This window comes from Hordeum vulgare, chromosome 4H (genome assembly GCF_904849725.1).
Source record: "Hordeum vulgare subsp. vulgare chromosome 4H, MorexV3_pseudomolecules_assembly, whole genome shotgun sequence".
NCBI lineage: Eukaryota > Viridiplantae > Streptophyta > Magnoliopsida > Poales > Poaceae > Hordeum > Hordeum vulgare.
The window spans coordinates 22,408,593-22,434,183 of record NC_058521.1 but is presented as its reverse complement, the minus strand read 5'-3'; the positions used below and the strand labels follow the sequence as shown (position 1 = coordinate 22,434,183).

The 25,591-nt window shown below is 44.5% G+C and overlaps 3 protein-coding genes across 3 annotated transcripts; 1 reads left to right on the top strand and 2 right to left on the bottom strand.

Annotated features, from left to right (window-relative positions):
- Positions 1 to 2,282: 2,282 nt before the first annotated feature.
- Positions 2,283 to 4,629, bottom strand: LOC123447598. Its single transcript, XM_045124207.1, has 3 exons — positions 4,306 to 4,629; positions 3,491 to 3,603; positions 2,283 to 2,570 (listed from the first exon to the last, which is right to left on the bottom strand). Exons 1-3 carry the CDS (start codon positions 4,367 to 4,369, stop codon positions 2,493 to 2,495), a joined length of 255 nt encoding a protein of 84 aa, XP_044980142.1. The 5' UTR covers positions 4,370 to 4,629; the 3' UTR covers positions 2,283 to 2,492.
- Positions 4,630 to 11,019: 6,390 nt separating this feature from the next.
- Positions 11,020 to 15,786, top strand: LOC123447594 (cyclase-associated protein 1). The gene is made up of 10 exons (XM_045124204.1): positions 11,020 to 11,432; positions 11,768 to 11,939; positions 12,028 to 12,092; positions 13,266 to 13,581; positions 13,672 to 13,834; positions 14,521 to 14,630; positions 14,716 to 14,771; positions 14,883 to 14,939; positions 15,114 to 15,257; positions 15,388 to 15,786. The coding sequence occupies exons 1-10, from the start codon at positions 11,160 to 11,162 to the stop codon at positions 15,472 to 15,474; spliced, it is 1,443 nt and encodes a 480-aa protein (XP_044980139.1). The 5' UTR covers positions 11,020 to 11,159; the 3' UTR covers positions 15,475 to 15,786.
- Positions 15,787 to 15,844: 58 nt separating this feature from the next.
- On the bottom strand, positions 15,845 to 18,578 carry LOC123447595 (glucan endo-1,3-beta-glucosidase 7-like). The gene is made up of 3 exons (XM_045124205.1): positions 18,107 to 18,578; positions 16,229 to 17,271; positions 15,845 to 16,129 (listed from the first exon to the last, which is right to left on the bottom strand). Exons 1-3 carry the CDS (start codon positions 18,171 to 18,173, stop codon positions 15,986 to 15,988), a joined length of 1,254 nt encoding a protein of 417 aa, XP_044980140.1. The 5' UTR covers positions 18,174 to 18,578; the 3' UTR covers positions 15,845 to 15,985.
- Positions 18,579 to 25,591: the final 7,013 nt, after the last annotated feature.

The window sequence follows — 25,591 nt, the reverse complement described above, 5'->3', positions numbered from 1 at the left end:
TTTATTCCAAACTCACAGAATTACAATCCTTAGCAACAAGTTCAGAAATAAAAGGAGGGGATTGGTTAAGCCTGTACGCATTGCTATCCCTAGATCTACCATAATTTGCTAAGCATTTTGTAACTTTGTTTTGATCATGAGAAAATTTAACACGAACAAACACCCTCTTCTCCAATAAACCTTTGAATTCTGCCAAGAGATGACCATACGCTGATCTGTCAAGTGAACCATTAGAGAGTGCCGACAAAGCTACCGAACAATCAGATTGTAGTTGAACTGGTCGATTCGATCGCTGAATTGCGAGACTTACTCCCTTCATCATCGCATGTAACTCCGCTTTCAACGCCTCATTACGGTGATAAATGCGTCGATAAGCCGCAAAAATAACACCACCTTTGTCATCATGTAAGACATACCAGATCCCATAGCTCCATCGTCCACACAATAGGAACCATCAACACACAAAGCTACCGACCCCGGCAACAGAGCGGGCCAAGGAAGGCATGGCGATGACGACCGAATTTTCTCAATCACCGGCTCCATATTGGAGCCTTACCTTTGATCACCTCTCACACCCATGCAGCCGAATTGTAGCAAAGAGTTAAGATAGCTGCATAAATAATCACAAAACACCTCCATCGGTGGAATAGATTTCGCATGTATCACTCCATTACATTATGTGACGCTATATTAGTATCAAAAACATTTTTATATTATACTAAAACGGAGGGAGTACTGCTATAGCCAAAATTCACTAGCACTTCCTGCACACTTCGCGTGTTTGAGGGACCATGTGACACACCAACCTCAGCAAATGGACAAATGGCTGTGTATATAACACGCACGCATCAATCCCATAGTCGACAAGGTTGCAATGACTTGCGGCATACCCATGGTTGTAAAACAAAGATGACCCAATGCTGCAAGAGAAAGAAAAAAATTGGCACTACTGACAGAGGACAAAACAAGCTAGTCCAGCTCTCATTTTATGAACTGTAGCTGCTACACTGTCTAGCCCATCTTATCTAGTGACCACTTCACTGTCTCGTTGATCTGTCTTAGTTGCCCACTTGTCTTATTCCTACATATATATACATATAATTGGTGGCTCAATGGCCCATCCGTATATCGTCCGTATGTGCCACTGTATACCACAGTGATGTCGTCCAATCGACAGGCTGCAGTTCAAGAAGCTCGCCGACGTCCCGCACCGTAGATGATTGATGGGACCTGTGTGTTATTGGAGGCACCGGCATATGTACTAATTTTAAAGGTCAGATATTTTTAGGCTTATGTCCTGTGGAAATGTTTTCAATTATTATTTTAGTCTAGACATACTTTATTTATTTGTTAATTATAGTCGAAATACATTGGGATACAATTTAGGTCTGGAATTTCAAGGAGCCACGCATGGCATCTAACAGGTCGTTTGGTACCTATCATTTCGGGCAGATTTGGCGAATTTTATTTACGAATTTCGGGTTTAACTTGTTTGGCTGTCATAGAGTTAATCATTGGAATTGAATTATCATTTCTACACAAATCCCCGACATTCCTGTGGGTTTGCCGCAGCTCTCCTCCTCCGTGAGAACACTCTCTCTCCCCGATCCCGCTCCTCCCTATCCATGGCGCTTCGATTCGCCGCCACCAACGAGCCCTCCCTCCTCCGCTGTTCCCTCCTTTCTTCTCCTTTCCCATCTCCTATTCTTCGCCTCCCCCTTCCCTCCCCCGACCCCCATTTGCTCTGCCCCACGCTTCGTCCTGTTGCCAGGAGCAGCAGCCGATGACCCCCAGTTGCCTCGCGTGGACCCTCATTTGCTCTGCCCCACGCTCCGTCCTGTTGCCAGGAGCAGCAGCCGATGACCCCGAGTTGCCCCGCCTGGACCCCCAATTGCTCCTCCCCGCGCTCCGTTCTTGGCACAAGCTTTCTTCGGAAATCCATATGACGGCCAAACAAGAAATTTGGACTTGGAAACCAAATCCCATCGAATTAAATCTTTGTAGGAATGTGTTTTCATTTCATTTCCACCAAATGAAATGAAAAGCCTAGGTACCAAACGAGCTGTAAAAGAAAGTCCTAAAGTATGCTTGGCGAGACTATGTTCCTCCATATCAGAATCACGTCCCTTGAAAATGAAGGAGCAAGCTGTGAACTGATTAGCCGTCACAATGATCTCTCTAACAATGCCCCCATATAATCCGCCGGCCATAAGCCCCAAAAGAATTGGCCTAAGCCTTTGGGAGTAGTAATGATAGAAAGTCAAGACACCAGCAAGCCAGTATACACACATTACTCAGACATTTTTACTAGCTCGTGCCACATGTTAAGACAATGAATGTGCCACAGCCCACAGACGGCGAATCTCAGTACTAGAGTGTTTCATCGTTCCTTCCTGTGTATGAGGAGGTCAACTATGTTTACATGTGTCTTCTCTTTCTTCTCATTTCCCCCCTTGAAATAAGTCAAGGCGTCGATTAATCCCCTGGTAGTTCTACCTTCTCCTGCGCTTAGAAGGCTTCGTCAAAGGTGGTTTTGGCACTTCCGGCATCTTAGCTTCGACGCATTGCTCCTGCAGAACCGGACGGAAAAACAACAACAGGAAAATGGATCGCATCAGAGATTAGTCATCTGAAGAAATTGTTGCCATGATAGGAAGTGCAGAACAAAAACCACGTGCTGAATTTTATTATAAACATACACATACAACCCCTGAAAGATGGTTGCATGTTAACGACTTTGGTAAGTAGAACTACGATACGAGTTGCAGAATGGTGGAAAACTATTTTAACTGCTGTCACAAACAACAAATACAAGTAGCCCCACAAAGATGGTTGCATTCTGATGACTTTGATAAGTAGCACGCGGCAAAGATGTCTGCAGAAAGCTGAGCTAAATTTTGGAGTAATAACAAGGGAGAAATTGCTAGCACAAACAACAAATACAGAGAGGCACCAAACATGCTGGAGGCACTAGAGAACAAGCTAGAGAGTACATGTACTGATGAATTGCTAATGTAGATGTAGATAACAGGAACCTTTTTCACAGAGAAAATCTGCTTAATGACAAAACCTAAAAGATGCAACAGTGACTGCTAAACCCCAATCATATTTGGCAGTCATTCCAGCCTTATGGACTTAATGTTATCGAGTTTCCTTCCCTAGAAAATATCTGCATTTGTTTCACAGCTCAATGACTTGAACTCAGAATCTGCAACAATTCCAGCCTTATGGACTTAATGTAAAAGCGAGATCTAACAAGTGACAAGAAAATAGCTTTTAGCAGTCATGATCAAAGTGTAAAGAGTGCCAGTTGCTAATGGAACAAAATATGCACCACTAATATAACCTTCAACAATGCTATAGGCATGCAAGTAATGTTCCGATTGACAAGTAAATAATGAACACAATTGCAGTACTAACAACTAAAGCAATACAGAGAGCCAGCAAAAGCACTAAATCTGGAAATGTTGGAGAACAACGGGATACAGACCTCCTCCCACTTTCTCTGGAGTTCGAGAAGCTCTCTGCAACATGCTACACACTCAGCGTGGTAAGCAGCGGCTAGGTCTTTAATCAAGGCCTTCCTTTTGATGATGCCAATCACTTGAAATCATTGATAAAATTATGTGTCAGAATGAGTTAACAGATAATGCCATACTTTCAAATAGCATCACTTAGCATATGAGAAGGACATCCTAAAGATGGTGTCCTGAACAGAAGGCACAGTACTATAAATCTATAATATAGTGCAGCAAAGTTATTTAACAAGCTTCTGAACTTAATGTGGGAACAAAACAGCGCCTGGTGCATGTACATCCTGAATGAAAAATTATGCAGATGCCTTGGGCGCTAACTAAAATATGTGAAGCTTCATGACGAGTACGACTGAGATACCACATGGAATCTTGTATTAATCACTAAATGTGTGTGGAAAACAAACGGTTCAGCACGAGTTCGTAACGTCAATCATAGGATCCATCCAAAGGCATCAGTATCCATTCATCGTGTGCGTGTTCTCGGTTACTACTGCAGGTGGACAGGGCCATATGAGCTACAAACATCTCGATAAGAATTATATCTCCCCCCTCCTGCCAATTCGTAGTTGCGAATTTCCCACGAATCAAACAGATTTGTGTGCAATAACCGTTAAATAAATACTAGATAGCTACTACTCCGTACTAACCAATACAATAGCCAAGCTTCCCTAGCCAGGGCTCAAACCAACCCCAACCCAACCCAGATCGAGCACGAACAAAGCAGCGCAGCAGCATAATTGGGAGTTGAGACGAGAAGAGAGGCCCTTACTCCGGCTGGGATCGAACTGCTGCTGCTCGTCGGAGGGCTTGTCGCCGTTGGCGGCCGGCTCCATGCGGACGGGATTGGAGAACCGCCGGGTTAGGTTGTTAGGGTTCTGGCCGGCTCAGATCCAGCCGGCCAGCTAGCCAGGAGCGCGAGCGCTTGGAGCAAATGAAGGGGGAACGGGAGACGCTACCGAGCCGGAGTGCGGGAGAGTTGGCGGGCTGGCTGTTTATTTCCTCTCGTACACGGAGATCGCCGGCGGGCGGCGAGGGGCTCACCGCACCGCACCGGAGTCGGGAGTGACCGGAAGACGCGCGGAGTAGAGACGGCACGAGCTATCCGGGCCGGTCTTGCTACTGCGGCCGGATATGCACGAATGGGCCGCCTCGGGCCAAGGCCCAAATGAGAGAGTGCGCATTATTGCCGGAAGCCACAGTGCCACACGCGCATTCGTGACCACAAAATTAACGCGCAAGGTGTATATCTCGCTTCATGCGATATCGAAGCAGCTCTCGCGCGAAGGTGTATATCTCCCTCATCCTGGTCCGCTAGTGTCTCGTCGCTCGATCCCATATTTGTCAAAATCACTAGTTGAGGAATACATTTTTCAACGATTACTCTCATCTTCTTAAATTACAAAAAATGGCGTATTACATGCGTGATACTTGTCATCTCCGAAGCATATTTTAGTACGCTTTTTCTATTCTTCCTTATTGGTTTTTTTTTTGTTCTTTCTTCAGTTTTATTGTTTTTGCCTTTTCTATCCCATATTTAATAACTTTTGTCCATTTCTTAGTTTTATTAGTTTTCTTTGTTTTTCTTCAGGCTTCTCTTGTTTTTCTTATGGTTTTCATAGTTTTCTTCGGGTTTTTGTTTTTATTTGTTTCTGAGGTGTTTATTTTGTTTTCATCTTCCATTTCTTTTGTTTATCACCACTTTCCCTTGTTTTTTTACTTTTCCTTCAATACATGTGTAAATATATGATTAACATTTCTTAAGTCCACACCAGGAAACATTTTTAAAATGTTTAAAATTTTCCAAATACATGATTAAGATTTTTTTTAAATATGTTTGATGAGATTATTAGCAATTTTTAATATTTCTGTTTGATGTAAAAAAATTCCACAATACCATACATTTTCAACATACATTAGGGACATCATTTTTTTGTTTAACATATTTAAATACATGACTAACATTTTTCTATACATGATTAACATTTTTACAAATTTATGTTGTACATTTTCTGAATACACCTTCTACTTTTGTGTATACGTCAAAAACATTTTATTGTAAATTTAGTTATATTAGAAATAGATGATTATTTTGAAAAAAATGCATTTCTACTTTTTTCATGCACATTATACATTTTTGTATACATCAGGAAAGAAAATTATATACATGTTTAGAATTTTCCAAATTAATTGTTAACATTTTTTAAATGTTATTATTTTTTATGTTTTCTTATACACATTGTACATTTCTGTAACATTTTTCATGTACATTGGAAACAATTTTTAATACACATTTAATATTTCTCAAATGCATGATTTATATTTTCAAAAATGTATATAAAATATATAATTTTAATGTACTTCATACGTAAAGAAATATAAGACCTTTTAGATTACTACATTAATGATGTAAAACGTCTTGTATTTCTTCAGAGAGTGAGTATATGTTAGAATATTTGGAAGTATAAAAAGATAAAAAAAATAAGAAAATGTAAAAAAAGGAGGTAGTGGTCTCCCGCGCGTTTGGGTTGGACATGTATAGTGTTGAGTTCAGGTGGGGCTAACCATCAAACTCGCGTCAAGCGAGACATAGGTGCATCCTAAGATGTGAGGATCCGTTCGATTACGTCGGTTTGTGTGCTTTACAAAGTTGTTTTTTTTTAAATGGGATCACGGACAAGATGATCATTTCCCTTTATGCCATTACTATCATTGGCATGCTAGTCGTTTCGTTTCTATCGCTATGTATGGCTGCTTACCACTTGTTAAATGTCAGCCTCCCAACATTACCATGAAAAACCTTCAACCTTTCTACAACCTAGCAAACCACTGATTGGCTATCTTACTCCTTGCTTGACCATTGGATAGCGTTGTTAGTTGCAGGTGTAGTTGTTTCCATGTGATAACATGGTTTCTTTGTTATATCATCGTATTAATGCCATTTAAATTAATGCATCTATATACTTGGTAAAAGGTGGAAGGCTCGACATTTCTAGCCTGTTGTTTTGTTCCACCTTTGCCGCCTTAGTTTCGGTTACCGGTGTTATATTCCATAATTGAGCGCTCCTAAGACAATCGGGGTTATTATGGGACCCCCCTGATAATTCGTTTTAGATTAAAACTGGTCTCGCAAGGCCCAACTTTGGTTTTACATTTGCCTAATAATTAATAAATAGCATAGGAACCAGCCGGCACCCGCGGATAATTAATCAACCCCCGGGTCTAGTGCTCCTCAGGAGTGTTGATCGAAACTGGGCAATGTCCGGTGCCGCCTGGTCACCCGGGGTTTTAGCCAATCCGACGTCTTGCCCATCCGGTCGTGCCCTCAGAATGAGACACGCGGCTCCTATCGGGTCTCTCGTCACGCCGGGCGGCCTTGCTAGATTAGTTTTACCTTCTACGAAATTCTTGTGTATCGAGATTCCGGTGATGCTTTGGGCTATCTCAGAGTTGAGGTTTTTCACTAAGGAATCAGTGAAGATCACGAGTTTCGTGATCGAGTCTTTCTATGCGGCTTGTGGTAAATTGTGATGGACTAGTTGGAGCATCCCTGCAGGGTTAAATCTTTCGGAAAGCCGTGTCCACGGTTATGTGGCAACTTGGCAATTTTGTTTAACATCCGGTTCTAGATAACTTGAAGTAAACTTAATTAAAACTTGCTAACTGTGTGCGTAACCGTGACTGTCTCTTTCGTGAGATCCTTCTCCGATCGAGGACACGGTGGGGTTATGTATGACGTAAGTAGGTGTTAAGGATCATTCATTTGATCATTGTTAGTTCACGTCCGTTATGCGTAGATCATCCCCCTCTTATTCCTGTACTCGTAAGTTAGCCACATCAAATAAATGCTTAGTCGCTTGTTGCAGCCTCATCACTTTGTTGGGGAACGTTGCATGGGAAATAAAAAAATTCCTACGCACACGAATACCTATCATGGTGATGTCCATCTAGGAGTGGAGATTTGGATCTACGTACCCTTGTAGATCGCACAGCAGGAAGCGTTAAGAAACGCGGCTGATGTAGTGGAACTTCTTCACGTCCCTCGAACCATCCCACGAACCGTCCCGCGATCCGTCCCACGATCCGTTCCGATCTAGCGCCGAACGGATGACACCTCCGCGTTCAGCACACGTACAACTCGATGACGATCTCGGCCTTCTTGATCCAGCAAGAGAGACGGAGAAGTAGATGAGTTCTCCGATAGCGTGATGGCGCCGGTATCGGTGATGATCTATTCCTGCAGGGCTTCGCCCGAGCTCCGCAGAAATATAATCTAGAGGAAGAACTACAAGGTGTAGGTTTGAGTTGCACGTGGCAAAGTTGTATCTCAAACAACCCTAAACCTCTAGTATATATAGGAGCAACCAAGGGGTGGGGCAAAGCCCTAGGGCGCCGCCCAAAGGAGGCCTTCCTTGGGTCGGCCGAAATGGGAGGGAGGCGTGCTTCTCCAATCCCACTTGGATTAGGACTCCTTCCTTATTTTCCCACCTCTTTTGAATTTTCCACTTTTTTCCTCATGGGCTTTCCTTGGATGACTTTGTCAACCAATTATACCTTATTGCACATCCAATAAAACCATGTGGACCCCTTGGGCGTGGTGGGACCACCTAGTAGGCCCCCGGAACCCATTCGTCACTCCCGGTACACTGCCGACAATGCCCGAAAACATTCCGGAATCCAAACACCAACTTCCTATATATCAATCTTTGTTTCTGAACCATTCCAGAAACCCTCGTGACGTCCGTGATCTCATGCGGGACTCCGAACAACCTTCGGTCACCAACACATATAACTCAATTTTACTAAAACGTCATCGAACCCTGAGTGTGCACACCATGCGGGTTCGAGAACTATGTAGACATGAACCGAGACACTTCTCAGTCAATATCCAATAGCGGGGACCTGGATGCCCATATTGGATCCTACATAATCTACGAAGATCTTATCGGTTGAACCTCTATGCCAAGGATTCATATAATCCGCTATACCATTCCCTTTGTCCTTCGGTATGTTACTTGCCCGAGATTTGATCGTCGGTATCCCTATACCTATTTCAATCTCGTTACCGGCAAGTCTCTTTACTCGTTCTGTAATACAAGATCCCGTGAGTCACACTTGAGTCACATTGCTTGCAAGCCTCGTGTGTGATGTTGTATTACCGAGTGGGCCCCGAGATACCTCTCCGTCACATGGAGTGACAAATCCCAGTCTTGATCCATACTAACTCAACGGACACCTTCGGAGATACCTGTAGAGCACCTTTATAGTCACCGGTTACGTTGCAACGTTTGATGCACACATGGTATTCCTCCGGCGCCAGTGAGTTATATGATCTCATGGTCATAGAAACAAATACTTGGCACACAGAAAACAATAGCAATAAAACGACACGATCAATATGATACGTTCATAGTTTGGATCTTGTCCATCACATGATTGTCCTAATGATGTGATCCCTTTATCAAGTGACAACACTTGTCCATGGTTAGGAAACCTTGACCATCTTTGATCAACGAGCTAGTCAACTAGAGGCTTACTAGGGACAGTGTTTTGTCTATGTATCCACACATGTATCTGAGTTTACAATCAATACAATTATAGCATGAATAATAAACGATTATCACGAACAAAGAAATATAATAATAACCAATTTATTATTGCCTCTAGGGCATATTTTCAACACACTTAACCATACCTCACCCATTAAGCTTTGCTAGTCTTGATACCTTTGAAAGTGAGATTGTTGAGTCCCCTGTGGCTCACAGATTACTACAACACCAGTTGCAGATACATGTAAAGTGATATTAAAACGTGAGCGTGATGATTGTGCTATTCAGAGTTTCTTATTCTTCTTCATCGATCTAGGATGGGTTCCAGGCCGGTAGCCGGGGATAACAAGGATGGACGTCGTTCCTCTATTGTTTGTTTTCGTCCATAGTCGGACCCTGCTCTTCTGCATGATGATTATGTATTGTACTGATGTGACTCTGGTGTAACTTGTGGCGAGTGTAAGCCAATTCCATATACTCATCTTTTCAGTACATGTACTTGTAACGACCCATTCGTGTGAAACGACGAGATGCGTTTCTATCCCTATCGAGGCCCTCGCGCCAAAATCAAGATAGGACCGCATCTTGACGTTGCATCAACTCTCTAACGGATTAGTAGAAAGGTATTTATAGTGGTAGCCAAATGTGGTCGTTGGAGTTGTGAGGGCTGAGTAAGTGCCGGACGTCCGATGGGTTATTAGACATCCGGTGGCAAAACAAGCAGCGGACGTCAATAGAATCATCGGACATCCGGGAGTGAAATGTTAACATTGTCCAAGGAAGGACTTGTCGGACATCTAGTACATGCCGGACATGGTGTTGCGGCAAGCACCAGATATCCGATAAGTATCTCAAATTTGACAGTTTTCTACTGTATGCAGTGCACCGGATTTCGAGTAGGGACCGAAAATCCGACACATACATTTTGTTCAAATTGCATCGGATTTCCTGATGTAGGGGGAGGTGCAGTGGAACAGGAGAGACCGGACATCCGGAGAACACCCGACGACCGACATTCTGGCTTTGTATAGGACTGACCGAATTTCTGATGGGGACCGAAAAATCCAACACTTTTGTTCTGTTGAAATACACAATTTCGGTGGATATCAAACATCCCGTGAGCCAGTGACCAAACTTCACTTTTTTGATAATAGACAAAATGGATCAATTTGAAGAAGTACTCAGGAATGACTTGTGGGCGTATTGTGAGAAGGATGTATGATAGGAGTGAAAGTCATTTGAAGAAACCGTGGGTTTTGAGCAAAACTTCGAGAAATTCTGATGATCCCCTCATAATAGTTCGGTATCCCTATAAGCAAGATGTTTCACGTGACATGCAAAATGGTTTCGTGTTTGACATCTCTTGCTTTCTTGTTTGTTGGCGCCAAAAAAGTTATAACTAGTTGGTAGCGTATAAATACGTTTGCTAATTTTCACGCCATTGCTAATGACTGTGCCCTTCTACGAAAACTTATAAATCTACGCGGGAATTAACACGCATGTCAAGTTTGGCAAGCACTCTAACGTTAGACACTGAATACAATATACATGCAATGGTTTTTCTTAAGCAAAGATATGATAATATGTTGCCATGTCTCCCTCATTGCTAGACTTTGGTGGTGGCCTTTAACTTTCGGTGACAACTCACCGACTTAATAAAAAGCTAAAAAGTTCACGTTGGTGCCGGCCTTTACCATGTTGATTGTATTTCCTGATTGATTAGATCATGTGCTAACCTTCCTTTCAAGAAACTACCCGTAGATCATAATAAACCAATATAAACTAAAAACATATATTACGTGATGCTTTCATCTTGTTTTGCTAATTAGTACAGTACATGGTTGAGTCTGTGGTACTTCAAAATTGGGGAATTATCCAGTGCCGCAGCATCTCACAATCTCATGTTTACGTATTTCCTGTCGCCACAGAAAAAAAGGAAAGCCGCTCGCGAAGCCGCAGAATCCATCAAAACCGCAACCAGCTGGAGAAGCGGCGCCACAGAGACGCAAGCGCCCACGCTCGCACGCACCACCGTCGCACCACCGGCCCGATTCGTTCTCCCTCGCCTCGCCTCGCCATGGAGAAGGCGCTCGTCGAGCGGCTCGAGGCCGCGGTGGCGCGCCTCGAGGCCGTCGCCGCGTCGGGGGCCTCGGCATCGCGCGACCTCGGGGGCGCCCTGGCGGCGTCGGATCCGTCGATCCTCGCCTACGACGACTTCGTCGCCGACGCCTTCGGCCGCCTCAACGCCGCGGCGGAGAAGATCGGCGGGAAGGTGCTCGAGGCCACCAGCGTCCTCGCCGAGGCCTTCGCCATCGCCAAGGACCTCCTCGTCCAGGCCAAGCAGCACCCGGTACGGCCCGCGCGCTTCTCCCCCCCTGCCCTCGACCGATCCGCTGCTTACGGCCGCGCCCGGCGCTTAGATCTCCCCCGTTTTCTGGGGCACTGGCGCATTGGTTGCGCGGAAATGGCTGATCGAGCCGAGATTTTGATCCTAGGTTAGGAAGCGTAGGATTTCGCCGATCGAGACGTCTGGGGCCGAGGCCATTTTGTTGTCGTGGCTTCTCGAAACAAACCATTCAGTATTAGATTCTGAGATATAGTACAACCTTACCATGCTTGATGGATCTGGAAAAATGTAATTGCAATTCTAACATCACTGAACCTTTTTTTCCCCCTGTTCTGCAGAAACCTGCGTCAATGGCTAATGCTCAGGATTTCTTCAAGCCTCTAAATGATACTATTGCGAAAGCAACCGCTATGACGGAAGGAAGGAGGCCCGACTATTTTAATCATATGAAGAGTGTTGCCGACAGTCTCGCTGCCCTGGCTTGGGTTGCATTCTTAGGGAAAGATCGCGGTTAGTGAAATTGCTTCGTTGGCTTTGAGTCCGGTCGAGGTTATACACGTTTCACGCCTGATCTGCTTTTATTCTTCCACCTTGCAAGGCATGAGTTTTCCAACGGCACATGTCGAAGAAAGTTGGCAGATGGCCGAGTTCTATAATAACAAGGTATTTCTTTTATTATACCATATTTGACAGGCCTGGCGTAGTGGTGAAGTACTCCCCCCGTGTGCCAAGAGGTCCTGGGTTCGACGCGGTCTCTCTGCACTGCACTGTGCAGGGGTAAGGCTTGCCTCGTATAATCCTTCCCGAGACCCCACCTGGTGTGGGAGCTTCTAGCACTGGGTCTGTCGTTACTACACAATACATTTGGCATTTATACCTACTGCTGTGGTTATTTATGAATAGCAAAAAAGACTGATAAGAATACTTCGGTGTTGTTTCTTTTTGGAAAGATCCACTATAGATTATTGAGATGCAACTGTAACACATTATGACTATCGTGCTTTCTTATTCAAGCAAAAACAACCCACTTAGCGTTTCTGGTTGTCACAACTAGTTTATTCTTCAATTAAAATTTATTTTTACCATGTAATAGGTGTATTTTATAATATCAAAAGCATTAGAAGACAACCTTGTTTTTAAAGTTATATTCATCCAGAAGAAATTGAACCCTATAAGCATCTAAAACAGTACATGCTACCTTGTATTTTTGGTCGCCAAATCAGGATTTTGTTGGGGTGGATGAGAAAGAGTGAAATGAGAGAATGAACTTGTATCTTGCACAAAATAAAAGTTATAGGACACACGAAGTGTTTTAGATGCAGCACAAGATGCATCGGAGAGCTGAACTCACAAACCCGGTAAAAGGGGAATGGGGGATGTGCTGTGTGCACGAGTGACTGAGGAAGAGTGCCGAGGAGGGGACAAGATTGACCTGTCAACGCAATTCCGGAAGGCGATGGTCAGAATTATGAAGTTCTCGACAACTTATCTATTCGGTTCACATGAGTTAATAGGAATACTCTTAAAAGGCCTAGAGTAGCGTAAAGTTAACACTTATGGTTTTCTTAACTTTGATGAAGATTATATATTTGTCAACCCACGCATGCTAATTCATAGCAGTTGACCATTTTGGGTGAAACATTTACTTATGTTTTGCCTGAATTGTCTTGTGATTTTGATTAATGTTTGTAAGATGTCCTCTCACAAAGAGTGATTTAGTTAGTGCATCTCATTACAATGGTATTAGTCATCCAGCTGAAATTTTCATTCTACTACGAAACCAGATGTGTATTTGTTGTTTTGGTTCATAATACACACACACCGTTTTTCTCTTAGGTTCTTGTTGAGTACAAGAACAAAGACGCTGACCACGTTGAGTGGGCTAAAGCTTTGAAGGAGCTCTACATGCCTGGCTTGAGGGATTATGTCAAGAAATATTATCCTCTTGGGCCTGTGTGGGGTCCTGCTGGATGCGCACCACCAAAGGCTGCTGCTCCAACACCAAAAGCCCCAGCGGCTAAGGGTCCTCCTCCACCTGCTGCACCATCAGCACCTCTTTTTAGCACAGACAAATCTCCAAAATCTTCGCAGCCTAAGCAAGGAATGTCAGCTGTGTTTCAAGATATCAGTGGGGGCAAAGATGTGACTTCCGGTAGATGAGCACCTGCTTTGTCTATGACCAGAGATTTGTTTTTTCCTTCTAGAATAACATACATATGAAGCCCCATTATTATTTTTGCAGGGCTGCGAAAGGTTACTGCTGACATGAAGTCTAAAAACCGTGCTGATAGAAGTGGTGTCGTGAACAGTACTGCTGCTGCTCCTGCTCCTGAGAAGACTTCTCGTGCAGGATCCTTTGCCCCCAAGACTGGAACCCCAAAACTGGAGCTTCAGATGGGTCGCAAGTAAGTCTAACCGTAGTGCTAAAAACGAGATACGGGTATCTAGCATCTACTTATCTAGTACGCCCTTACAGGTTGTCACTGATACGTTGTGGGTTTGTTTGGTGGTCTGCATCAATGCCAGGCAGGCCAACCATGTGGAATAGTTATTGAAACCTTGCGTTTGATTAGTTGGGTTAGAGAGCAGGCACAGAGATAGATGGATTTGTGCGTAGTTGATAGGGAAACTAAAAACAGGATATGGATTTATAGTCCTATTTAATGAATTGTTTAGATGAATGCTTGTGTTGAGGTTTGTGGCACAAAAATAGATGAAAGAGTTTCAGAGGAAATGACTTCACATAAGACAAAGGGATAGTTATATTCGTACAAGTAAAAACAGTCATCTCATACTTTCCGGAGATAATTAAATTTAATATCAAGAGATATTATTGCAAAGAAAATTAAGCAAACACATTGGATTAAGTTTGAATTGTGTATTTGATACAGTGTCGTACTGCATAATGTAATTCCATCTGATATCGAGCCAACCTTCTTTCCTAATCTAAATTCTTGTCGGTGTTGATAATTTACATATGCTGCTTTGTGGAGCTTGCATCATTTAATTAGTAGGATAATATTGTGATTCTTGATAAATGAGCACATATTTCTTTACATTGATCTGTTACATTTTCTCTGAAAAATGGCAGATGGGTGGTCGAAAATCAAGTTGGTAGAAAGGACCTTGCTATTAATGAGTGTGATTCTAAACAATCTATCTATGTGTATGGATGCAAGGATTCCGTCCTTCAAGTAAATGGTAAGTGTATGTGTATACCTTTACTTTGGATATATTGTGTTCTTCTTGAAGCTTTGGTCAATAGCAAATGGTAAACCTTTTGCAGGTAAAGTAAACAACATCACTGTCGACAAGTGCACCAAATTTGGAATCGTTTTCAAGGTTAGCAAAAACCATTCTGGGACAAGAGGACGTCAGCTAACTTATATTGCGTTTCTTTTTAGGAATTAATATTGCATATGCCGATGATAATTTAATTTATATGCCATGTAGGATGTCGTAGCAGCTTTTGAGATTGTCAACTGCAACGGCGTTGAAGTGCAATGTCAGGTACTCGATTGTTATGTGAATTTGTGTTAAAAAATATGGGTATTTGATTCAATCGTACTACTACTCTCCTCGGTCAAGAAGTATCACTTTTGTTTGTATGCTGGTCAAACCTTTTGAACTTCGTATGCTTCTAGTGTCGCGAAGGACTAAAAGTCATCACCTCTTTACCTGTAGGGCACCGCACCGACAATATCAATCGACAACACAGCTGGGTGTCAGTTATACCTGAACAAAGATTCACTGGGCGCTTCTATTACTTCGGCTAAATCCAGTGAAATGAATGTATTGGTTCCTAGCGACGAGACTGATGGCGACTGGGTAAGATGCTATCTTTATTTTTGCACGTGTGAATTCCTCTTCTTTACTAGTACGAAATAAGGCTGGAGGATCTAGAGTACAACATAAGCTACACGCCTAAACCTAACCTTGTGTGGTTCTTATGCTGCAGGTGGAGCATCCTTTGCCGCAGCAGTACATCCATTTTTTCAAGGACGGACAGTTCACCACCTCCCCAGTTTCTCATTCCGGCGCATAAATAAATCGGATAATATGTCCCTCTTTTTGTGTGGCTCTTTGTTTGTTCGATGCTGCCTTTGCCTTGTTTTTTTTTTCGAGATGGTGGTATGCTGAGAGTTGTTGTAGCTCTTGTTCGACTTCTTCTGAAGCCTTAGGTTTTGCCTGCAGATTGTTGTTTCTCTTGTCATTCATTTGCCCAGTGTGTACGGCCTGGCCTGTATGTTTTCCTTGCACATGGTTGGTATATTTACTTTTTGTACGCCAACAAACTGCAACTTCTGTATGGTTTGGCTGATCATTCTTTTTATGATATGGCTCTCAGTTTGTCCCATGCGTCGTCTTTGATGTTGGCACGCTGTTTCTTTCTTTAACAAACTGACGCTGCCAACTAATTATGAAACAAATATATTTGTTCACGTCATTTCTGAGTCGCACCATTGGACAATGCAAAAGAAACCACATACCAGCACAACACAAGTTGCCTTTGACAGTCGACACACATTCCAGAGATTGGGTACAGAAAAGGAAGGTCAGACCATCAGAGACATGAACAAGAAACAAGCAAGCAGACGGAGCGCCGAGATGGTGCGAGGCGATTCAGCAGCGCTACGAGCATGACGAGGCGGCGACGTCGCCGCTGCCGACCCGCTTGGCTGTGGCTGCACCGGAGTCACCTGCACCAGCGGAAGCGAGACGAGAGCTCACTGTAAGTTCACAGGAAACTTCAAAGTTCAAACAAACGTGACCACAAGAGCGATGGATGTGTGACCCACCTGCGGTATCGCCGGCGGGGGGCTCGCCGGCCGCACGGTCGGTGCTGGAGCCGGCGCCAGGCCGGCGGTGCCGTTCCTCAGCAGCCCCGTCGGGTACGTCTCGGTGAGCGTGGTCTGGAACAGCCCGAAGGACTTCTCCGACGCCTTGCCGGGCTTGAGGTCCTCGTCGTACACGGCGAAGAGGTAGGTGTCGACGGACTTGCCGGGCATCCGCGGCGTGCCGACCATGGACCGGAGGTGGGAGACGAGGTTGGAGACGAAGGCGTGCGCGTTCTCCACGGAGGCGCCGGCCTCGTCGGTGCCGCCGGAGTGCGGCCACCCGGTCTCGGCCACCACCACCTCCACGTCCTTGTACCCCTTGGCGTCCAGCGCGGCGCGCACGGCGTCCACCTGCGCGTCGAACATGCTTGTGTAGGTCAGCCCGGACCCGGCGTCCGGCCGGCCGGCGTTGGGCTGGAAGAGGCAGAAGGCCAGCGTGTCCGGCCGCGGGTCGTCCTGGTACGCGAAGTAGGGGTAGGGGTTGACGAGGAACGGTGAGCCCGTCTTGCTGAGGAAGGCCAGGAGCGGGTCCAGCGCGGCGGACAGCTCCGGCTTGAACGCGCCCGACGACGGCGGGTCCGACGACGCCAGCACGTCCATGGCGTTCACGGTCGACACCTTGATGCCGGAGTTGGCCGGCAGGGCGTCGTAGATGTTCTGCAGCGCCGGGACCAGCTGCGAGATGAGCGTGGCGTCGCCGGAGTAGAGCACCTCGTTGCCCACAGAGATGCCGTTGACGGCGGGCGACGTGGACGACGGGAGGTGCGCGGCGACCCAGGCGGCCGCGGCCGACGGCGAGGAGGCGAAGGAGGGGATGTCGCCGTTGGCGGCGCCGAGGAGCAGCGAGATGCCCGTGCCGGCGAAGGCGGCCACCACGGCCGGGTCGGTCCTGTAGAGGCGCACCTTGCCGATGGTGGTGGACTTGAGGAGCCGCGCCGTCGACGCCGGCGGCGGCAGGTTGTCGGCGATGTCGCCGTAGTTGATGCCGATGAAGGTCTGCGGCGCTGCAGGGCAGACACGTGACCAGCGTTAACTCAACAAACGATGGAGTATAGCACTTGGCAAAATCTACAGTACTTACTAACGTTACTGCACCGTAAGTAAATTTGTGAAGAGCGCGAGAAATTCTGCGGGATTCAAAATAAACCGTGTCAGGCGCACGGTGTCGCTGCACGCACGGCGCGGCAAGTCACCCTCACAAGTTCTGCTTTACAACGACACGATGAGCGACTACGATTTTATCACGAGTGCGCGTGCATGATTGGATGTATTTTTTATAAAAAGGTGTTTATGTTGCTCGGTTGAGAATGCAGACGCCGTTGTTTTCTACAGATGTAAGTAGGTTCATTTCACTGTCGCCCACATTCTCTCCCGAGCTGAAAACGGAACCATGTCGACACGAAGAGGACGGACGCCACTTTCGGCTGAAGAACCTACGCGAGAGGGACGTCAGTTACTACTTATTTAGTTACCCTGCGATTTGAATTCCATTCCAGGAAGAAGAAGAAGAAGAGGAAGAAAAGGTACACTAGTACGATTTGATATATTTATTTATGTTTTCTCCTTGAGGTTATGATGATGGTGATGATGATGTTCCAGTGGCAGGGAAGAAGTAAGGAATCAAATGTTTGGACATGTGCAGATGTGCTCGACTGGCACAGAGCTCGAAAGAGCATAACAACAAATGATAAAAGAAAGCGAGAAGAAGGTTCCAAAGTCCAAACACCTCAACGGCAAGAAGGGAACATAATTCTTCAGATTGCCCGGAGAGCAAAGGAAAGAACCGGATGCATGCAGACGTAACCGACAGAGCCGAAGATCGGGAGACCATAACCATACCAGCAGAAGGGGCCTGGACGAGCAGCAAGAACCCCAGCAGGAGGAGAGGAGGAGGAAGCAGCGCCATCGCCGATCGAGCTCTTCTTGTCCCTTGTGCCCGCTTCCTCGTACGGCTACCTGCTGCCTTGTGGCTGCGCACTCACCTGGCTTCCCTCGGACCGGCTCAAGGCGGCGGTTTAACTAGTGGTGGTGTGGCAGTGGCAGTGGCACTACTACCCCGGATGATGTGAGCTGAGGTGAGGCGAGTTGCTTAGCGAGGAGGAGAAAGGAAGACGCGCTGCGGTGCGGTGCGGTGCGGTGGGCTCTCTCTCTCTCTCTCGCGCCCGCTCTTTCAATAATAAGGCTGGAAAGAGGAGGAGGGAGGGAGGGAGGGAGGGAGAAAGAGGGAGCAAGCAAAGCGCTAAAGCCGGCCCGCTCCCCCGTCTACTGCAGAAAAGGAAAGAAAGCTTCCAGACGGACGGGGAAGGAGGAAGGAAGGAGGCGAGCCGGCTGATTTGAAGTACGTGAGCCGAGTGGGTGAGGTGGCCCATGGAGGGGCGCAGGGATCCGACGGCCAGGGTTGCTGCGCGGGGCGGGATCGGGGATTCGGTTCACGGCATATGCTGGACGCCTTAAAATATCGTACCCCAAAATCGGCAAAACGTTTTTTTTTCCTTCATGTTTTTACAGGATGACTTTTCTTCCGTTAGTACAGAAGCAAATGTGCTCGTGCGTTGCAACGGCAGAAAAAAATAATAACCCTTATACACACTCGATCACATCGCTGAATATAACATAATAAGTGGTGTTGCGCAAACACATAAAAATGGAATCATTTTTTAAGTGTATTAAAGTGTGTTCTAATAGTTTATTAGTCAAAAACATATACCTAGGTTCCTATATAAGGTCAATTGTTTGTTGGCGTTCTTCCTCAATGATGCGCAATAAATAGGATAGTAGGCCACAAGTAGCAAAGTACAATTTAGTACTCAATGATATCGTGCGCATAAGATCACATATTAGGTTTCTTCATCGAAAATAATCAACTTATAAGGACATGCATAACGGATATTCAAGGTCGCATATAGCATTGATATTCTTAAATAAATCGTTATCAGCACAATTTCAAATGATATAAGAATCATCATTGAGCCATTGGTTTACATAAAGTTTATATCAGTAGTTTAGTGTACATCATGAGTTGGTTATTTTGCATTGAGTGAAATAAAGAGGATCATTATGTGTTTGTTACAACCTTTAGCATATACATTCCTTGTCATGTCAATAATAGATTTTATGAGTGTCAAACTATTCTATCTAGTCAATTTAAATGGATGGATATAATAGGCATTTTTAAAATACATCATATAAAAATATATTAATCAAAGATGCATCATAAATGTAATATAGAATCATTAACATGCGGGATTATAGCATATTTTAAATCTATACATTTCTTGAATGTTTTCACATATAGTATGTCTAAATTAGCGTTATGATTTAAAAGATGTGATTTTTTAAGCATTTGAATCTGTCAAAAGCAAAATAAAGATAAAAAATAATTCAAAGGCGAGTCAATTTAAAGTAACTGGGCTGAAACTGCAACATTGTATAGCACATCAAATCAACGACGCCTGGGCGAGTCAATTTTATTTCACGCCAATGAAAATTTAGAGAAAGAAAGCTGAAAAAGAGGAGAAGCAGAAAGAAGCGACAACACGACTCGAACTACGCTAGTTCGGTTCGTGCTACAATAGTACTTGGGCCAGCTTTTAATAACCTACAGTAGACGGCAACTTAAGAAAGTAAAGCGAATCATTTTTTTAACTTACTGGTGGCATGGTGGGTAATTTAGATCAACTTTGAGGACAATTTTATGACGGACGACAGAAACACTATTTGCTTTATTATTAGGTAGAGATTTTGTAAAAAATATTTTCGTAAAATTATATAAACCCCTCTAATAAAAGTGTAATCTAAATTACAATTGGGTCTTCATGTCCGGGGTTCGTGCGGCTCCTATCTACAGATCGTCGTGGCGGAGTTGCAGCACGCCGCGTCCTTGGAAAAGTGCACACGCTCGACCTTGCCCTTCTTGACGTCGCAGGGAACTCGCTGTAGCGTCATTGGCCGTCGTCGGGGATGTCGGCGAAGGCGGAGCCAAGCTTCGACGTGGTGAGCAGATTGTCGATGAAGGGGGTTTGCGGCGCCTCAGACTGTAGTTGCGGGGCCGCCTCCTACGGCGGGAACGACAAGGGCACATCGACAGGGAGGGCGAAAAAGGCGGGCGAGCGTGGGGAACAGTGTGTTTATTCTTCATGCTATAATTGCACTAATCAGAAACTCAAATACATGTGTGGTTATATAAACAAACACCACGTTTCTAGTAAGCATCTACTTGACTAACTCGTTGATCAAAAAGATGATTAAGATTTTTTAACCATATATATGAGTTTTCATTTGATAACGGGATCACATCACATCATTAGAAGAATGATGTGATGGACATACCCAATCGCGAGCTTTCATTTGATCGTGTCACTTAGTTTTATTTGCTACAACTTTTTTTAATCTCAAGTACTTGTTCGTTCGACCATGAGATTGTGCCACTCCCTAATGCCGGAAGTATACTTTGTGGGTGTCAAGCATCACTTCGTAACTGGATGATCATGAAGGTGCTCTTGAGATATCTTAGAAATTATTTGTTGGATTGCATGGATCGAGACTAAGATTAGTCACTCCATGTGACGGAGAGATATCTCTGGGTCCTCTCGGTAGTACAAAATCCTAAGTAGCTTGCAAGCATGTGCGTAATGTGTTTAGTCACTAGAGTATTGTATTATGGAATGAGTAAAGACACTTATCGGTAACGAGATTGAACTAGGTATGGTGATACCGACGATCGAATCTCAGAAAAGTAGACATATCATCACACGAAGGGAATTGTATACGAGATTATATGAATCCTTGACATTGTGCTTCAAATCGATAAAGATATTCGTTGAATATGTCATAGACTGGGAGTCCTTATGAGCATCGAGGTCCCGCTGTTGATTGTTGGTCGAAAAGGTGTCTCGATCATGTGTGCATGTTCTCAAACCCGTAGAGTCACACACTTAATGTTTGGTAACGCTAGGGTAGTAATGGAATATTCATAATGGTGAGACCAAATATTGTTCGGAGTCACGTATGAGATCCAGGATATCACGTGGAGCTCTGGAATGGTCTCGGGGGTAAAGAATCATATATGAAAAGTGGTTTTTCGGGGTTTCAAAAAGGTTCACGAATTTACTGACATTGTGTCGGGTGTCTAGAAGGGTTTCGGGGGGCACAAGTGGGTCACACATGTCTTGGAGGCTTATGTGGGATGAAAGGGGTGCCTTGGTCTACATGGGCCAGGCGCACCAGCCCCCAAGGCCCATGTTACAAGGAAGGGGAAATCCTAAGGGTGGGGGCGCCCCTAGCCTTGGAGGGAAAGGCACCCCCTTGGTCGCCGCCCCCAAGCCTTGGGGAGGGGAGCTAAGGCTGGTCGGGCCTCCCACACCCCTATAAATAGAGGGGAGGGTCAGGGCGCAACCCAACCCCAACACTTAGCGGTTTCCCTCCCTCTCCCCGCACTTCCTCCTCTATAGCGCGTGGTGAAGCCCTCCGCCACAACCACCACTACGTCGTGTTGTTGGGCCAGATCCCATCTAGCTCTTTGAAAGCACAACTTATCCCCAGCTGGTTTTAGTAATTAATAACAACATATATGTCATTGGACTAATGATCCTATCTGTATATTTGAGGAAAAGTTCAATGATGATTTGGCTAAGGATTGTGAGGAGAACCCCTAGATGAAAGGAACATCTATTGGCAACAAGATTGAAGACTCTACATTTTATATCTTGTGAGAAATCACATTTGAGTCCATATGAAAGCCAATACTATTAAAAGGGGATGAGGTGACTATGATGATCTCATTGCTCAAGTGCTTAGAGATTAGCCACCAAAAATACTCATGAAATGACCCCACAAATATTATGTCCAAACCACAAAGTCAAATTCAGTGCCACTAATATTTCCAAATCGGCCCCACCAAATTTACCTTAGAACCTCGGTATCACCAAGTTTGGTTTTGGTCTAACCGAAAAACATTAACCAACTTCGTGGTTAGCCATTTTCTAGAATTGTAATTTCTGAGTTTCGCAAATTGGTGCCACCGAGTGTGGTAACTGCCTAGGCCAGGCAAAATCGGACCCTCCGAGATTCATATATCGGTCTCACCTAAACGCTAAAAGTTGCCACATTTTGCACTAGTCGGTGCAACCAAGTTTTTTACTTCGGTTTCACTGAGTTGGGCAAGAATGTTGTAATGGTTGGATTTTTGGAGATGCCTATATATACCCCTTCACCAGCCTCTCATTCGCAGAGTAAGCAATCAGAATGAACCAACACTTGCCCCATCCATTTTTCTGAGAGAGAGCCGCCTACTCATGTGTTGAGACCAAGATATTCCATTCCTACCATATGAATCTTGATTTCTATCCTCCCCAAGTTGCTTTCCACCCAATCAATCTATTCTACCCAAGCCAAATCTATGAGAGAGTGATTGAGAGTTGAAGAGACTATCTTTTGAAGCACAAGAGCAAGGAGTTCATCATACTACCACATCTATTACCTTTTGGAGTGTGGTGTCTCCTAGATTGGTTAGGTGTCGCTTGGGAGCCTCCAACTTCGTGTGGAGTTGAACCAAGAAGTTTGTAAGGGCAAGGAGATCGCATACTTCGTGAAGATCTACCTCTAGTGAGGCTAGTACTTCGTGGACGTAAGCCATGGTGGAATAGACAAGGTTGCTTCTCCATGGACCCTTCATGGGTAGAGCCCTCCATGGACTCTCCGGCCGTTACCCTTCGTGTGTTGAAGTCTCCATCAACGTTGACGTACGATAGCACCACCTATCGAAACCATGCCAAAAATCTCCGTTTCAGTCTTTGCGTTTGATCTTCCTATCCCTACCTTCTACTTACATATGCATGTCTTCACTTTCCGCTGCTATACTCTTAGACTTGCATGTGTAGTGTGTGCATGAATTTCTACAATTGCTACAACTCGCCCACAACTAAAATTTGGAAAAGGCTAGGTTTTTATTTGGTCTAGTAGTCTAATCATGGCCCCCTCTAGACATACTTCAGATCCTACAAGTGGTATCAGAGCTTTGGTCTCCATTGCATTGGTTTCACAACCTAGGAGAGTACGACGTCTAGAGAGGGAAATTACCACTGTAGAGGTCCATACTTTGATGGTACAAACTTTGCTAGTTGGAAGCATAAAATGAAATTGCATATTCTTGGGCATAACCCCGTGGTTTGGGCTCTTGTTCGTGTTTGATTACAAGGTGAATTCTTCGGTGATGGAAGGGAACTGGATCGTGAAGCGACCGCAGAAGAATTAAAGATGTTGCAATACAACGCTCAAGCATGTGATATTCTATTCTACTGCCTATGCCCCGAAGAGTTCAACATGATTAGCCGTCTTCACAATGCAAAGGAAATTTGGGATACTTTGGTTGATATGAACGAAGGTACCAAATCCGTCGGAGAATCTAAGTTGGATGTGCTTCAAAGTCAACTTGACAAGTTCAAGATGAAGGATGGTGAAGGAGCCGCTGAGCTGTACCCTAGGCTTGCTCTCATTACAAATGGGATTATCGTCTTAGGAAGCAAAGAGATGACCGACAAATTCGTCATCAAGAATATCCTTAGAGCCTTGGATGTAAAGGACACCGTGTGCACATCGATCCAAATGATGCCAAACTACAAAGATCTCAAGCCAATGGAAGTCATTGGAAGGATTGTTGCTCACGAGATGTCACTCAAAGACAAAAAAGAGCTTCATAACAAGTCAAGCGGTGCATACAAAGCTTCAAGTGATACTCCCACTATTTCTAATATCAACATTGTCACCGATGACGAGATAAGCCTCATGGTCAAGAAATTCAACAAGTTCTACAATAGTAGATGCAAAGAGAGGAGCTCTAACTCAAGATATGGTGAGAAGCATTCATCTAGTCGTGAACGAAATTGCTACAATTGTGGAAGGCCTGGACACTACTCCAATGAGTGCACGACCCCCCACAAAAGAAGAGAAGGGTCACCTATAAGACAAATCTCAAGAGATGAGTCACCTCGAAGAGAGAGAAGGAGTAGAGAAGATTGTTATGAACGAAGACCCTCCTGGAGAATCAAGGAACCGAAGAAGAAGGACAAGTACAACAAAAGCCACTCAAGAACAAGACATCAATCTCATGTTGGTGAATGGGTATCCCGCTCCGAATCTGACAACAAATCCGAGAGAAGCTACCACTCCAACTCCGACTATAGTCAAGATGAAGGTGTTGCCGGACTAGCACTCGTATCCTCCAACTCCTATGACATATTTGATTCACCAAATGAAGGGATTGGGAATTGCTTCATGGCTAAAGGCCCAAGGTATCACACCCTAAATACTTTGACTTTAATAGTGATGAGGATGACTTACTTGGAGATGATGGCTTGCTCTTTGATAAAACTTGTGATATCAATGAAAATGAACCCGATGATGATCATACTAGTCAAGATAAGTCGTGTGATGATTATAAGAAGGAGATTGAGCATCTAACTAAAGAATTAAACACTCTTAAGTTAGCCCATCAATCTACTCCAGAATATCATAGAGAGCTTGCAAGAACTCATGAGAAGCTATGCTTCGAGAAGCTAAATTTAGAGCAAGAGCATGAGTTTCTTAAAGCAACCAATGCTGATCTTCGAAAGAAGAGTTCTTCTTATCTAGCCAAATAATTACTCTAACAAAATAAAGAAAGTTTCTTCATCTAGTAACAACAACATTAATGCTAAATCAAATGATGTTACTGCTAGTAGCTCTATTGATTCCACTAATGATTCTCTTAGCCAAGTTACACTTGAGCAGGAAAACAATTTATTGAAAGGAATTATAGAGAGAGGATTCTTCAAGATTCTTGCTAGAAGTAAGAAATTAGAGGAGATTGCACGCAAGCAAGGACACCGGAAGAAACAAGGCATTGGCTACTTCATTGCCAATGGAGTTGAATGGGAAGAAGGTCAATAACCCAATCCAAAGTTTGTTCCCCAAAAGGAGAAGTATGATCCCACTCCCCCAAGGGAACAAATGCTAAAGATGACCTTTCACCACAAGACCACATGCTCAAGAGTAAGGACAAGCTTTAATAGGAGATTGACTCATTTGAAGAAGAATCCCAAGCCATGGTCAAGTGGATTCCCAAGGCCACCACTAGCTCTACTTCATCACGCGCTACCTCAACTCCAAGGATTACCATCAAGTTGATGTGGCTCCCCAAGAATAAGAACTAGAGAAGTTCTTGAGGGGCGACCCCGTCAACGAAATTCACTCTTACTCTTTTTGGCAAGAACTATTTGAAATCAACTCCAACCTTATGCATTAGCTGAAGGAGTCACACATTCCCTCAAAGCTAAGCAAGGGACAAGG

Bases quoted from the DNA above. Each gene is read 5' to 3' on its own strand.
- LOC123447598 (XM_045124207.1), bottom strand. From the start codon at position 4,369: ATGGAGCCGGCCGCCAACGGCGACAAGCCCTCCGACGAGCAGCAGCAG. The intron at 3,604-4,305 runs GTAAGGGCCTCT...AATGATTTCAAG, and splicing joins GCAGTTCGATCCCAGCCGGA to TGATTGGCATCATCAAAAGG. The intron at 2,571-3,490 runs GTCTGTATCCCG...CCGGTTCTGCAG, and splicing joins TCCAGAGAAAGTGGGAGGAG to GAGCAATGCGTCGAAGCTAA.
- LOC123447595 (XM_045124205.1), bottom strand. From the start codon at position 18,173: ATGGCGCTGCTTCCTCCTCCTCTCCTCCTGCTGGGGTTCTTGCTGCTC. The intron at 17,272-18,106 runs GTATGGTTATGG...TCTGCCCTGCAG, and splicing joins CGTCCAGGCCCCTTCTGCTG to CGCCGCAGACCTTCATCGGC. The intron at 16,130-16,228 runs GTGGGTCACACA...CCGCTGGTGCAG, and splicing joins CCCCGCCGGCGATACCGCAG to GTGACTCCGGTGCAGCCACA.
- LOC123447594 (XM_045124204.1), top strand. From the start codon at position 11,160: ATGGAGAAGGCGCTCGTCGAGCGGCTCGAGGCCGCGGTGGCGCGCCTC. The intron at 11,433-11,767 runs GTACGGCCCGCG...CCTGTTCTGCAG, and splicing joins TCCAGGCCAAGCAGCACCCG to AAACCTGCGTCAATGGCTAA. The intron at 13,582-13,671 runs GTAGATGAGCAC...TTATTTTTGCAG, and splicing joins GGGCAAAGATGTGACTTCCG to GGCTGCGAAAGGTTACTGCT.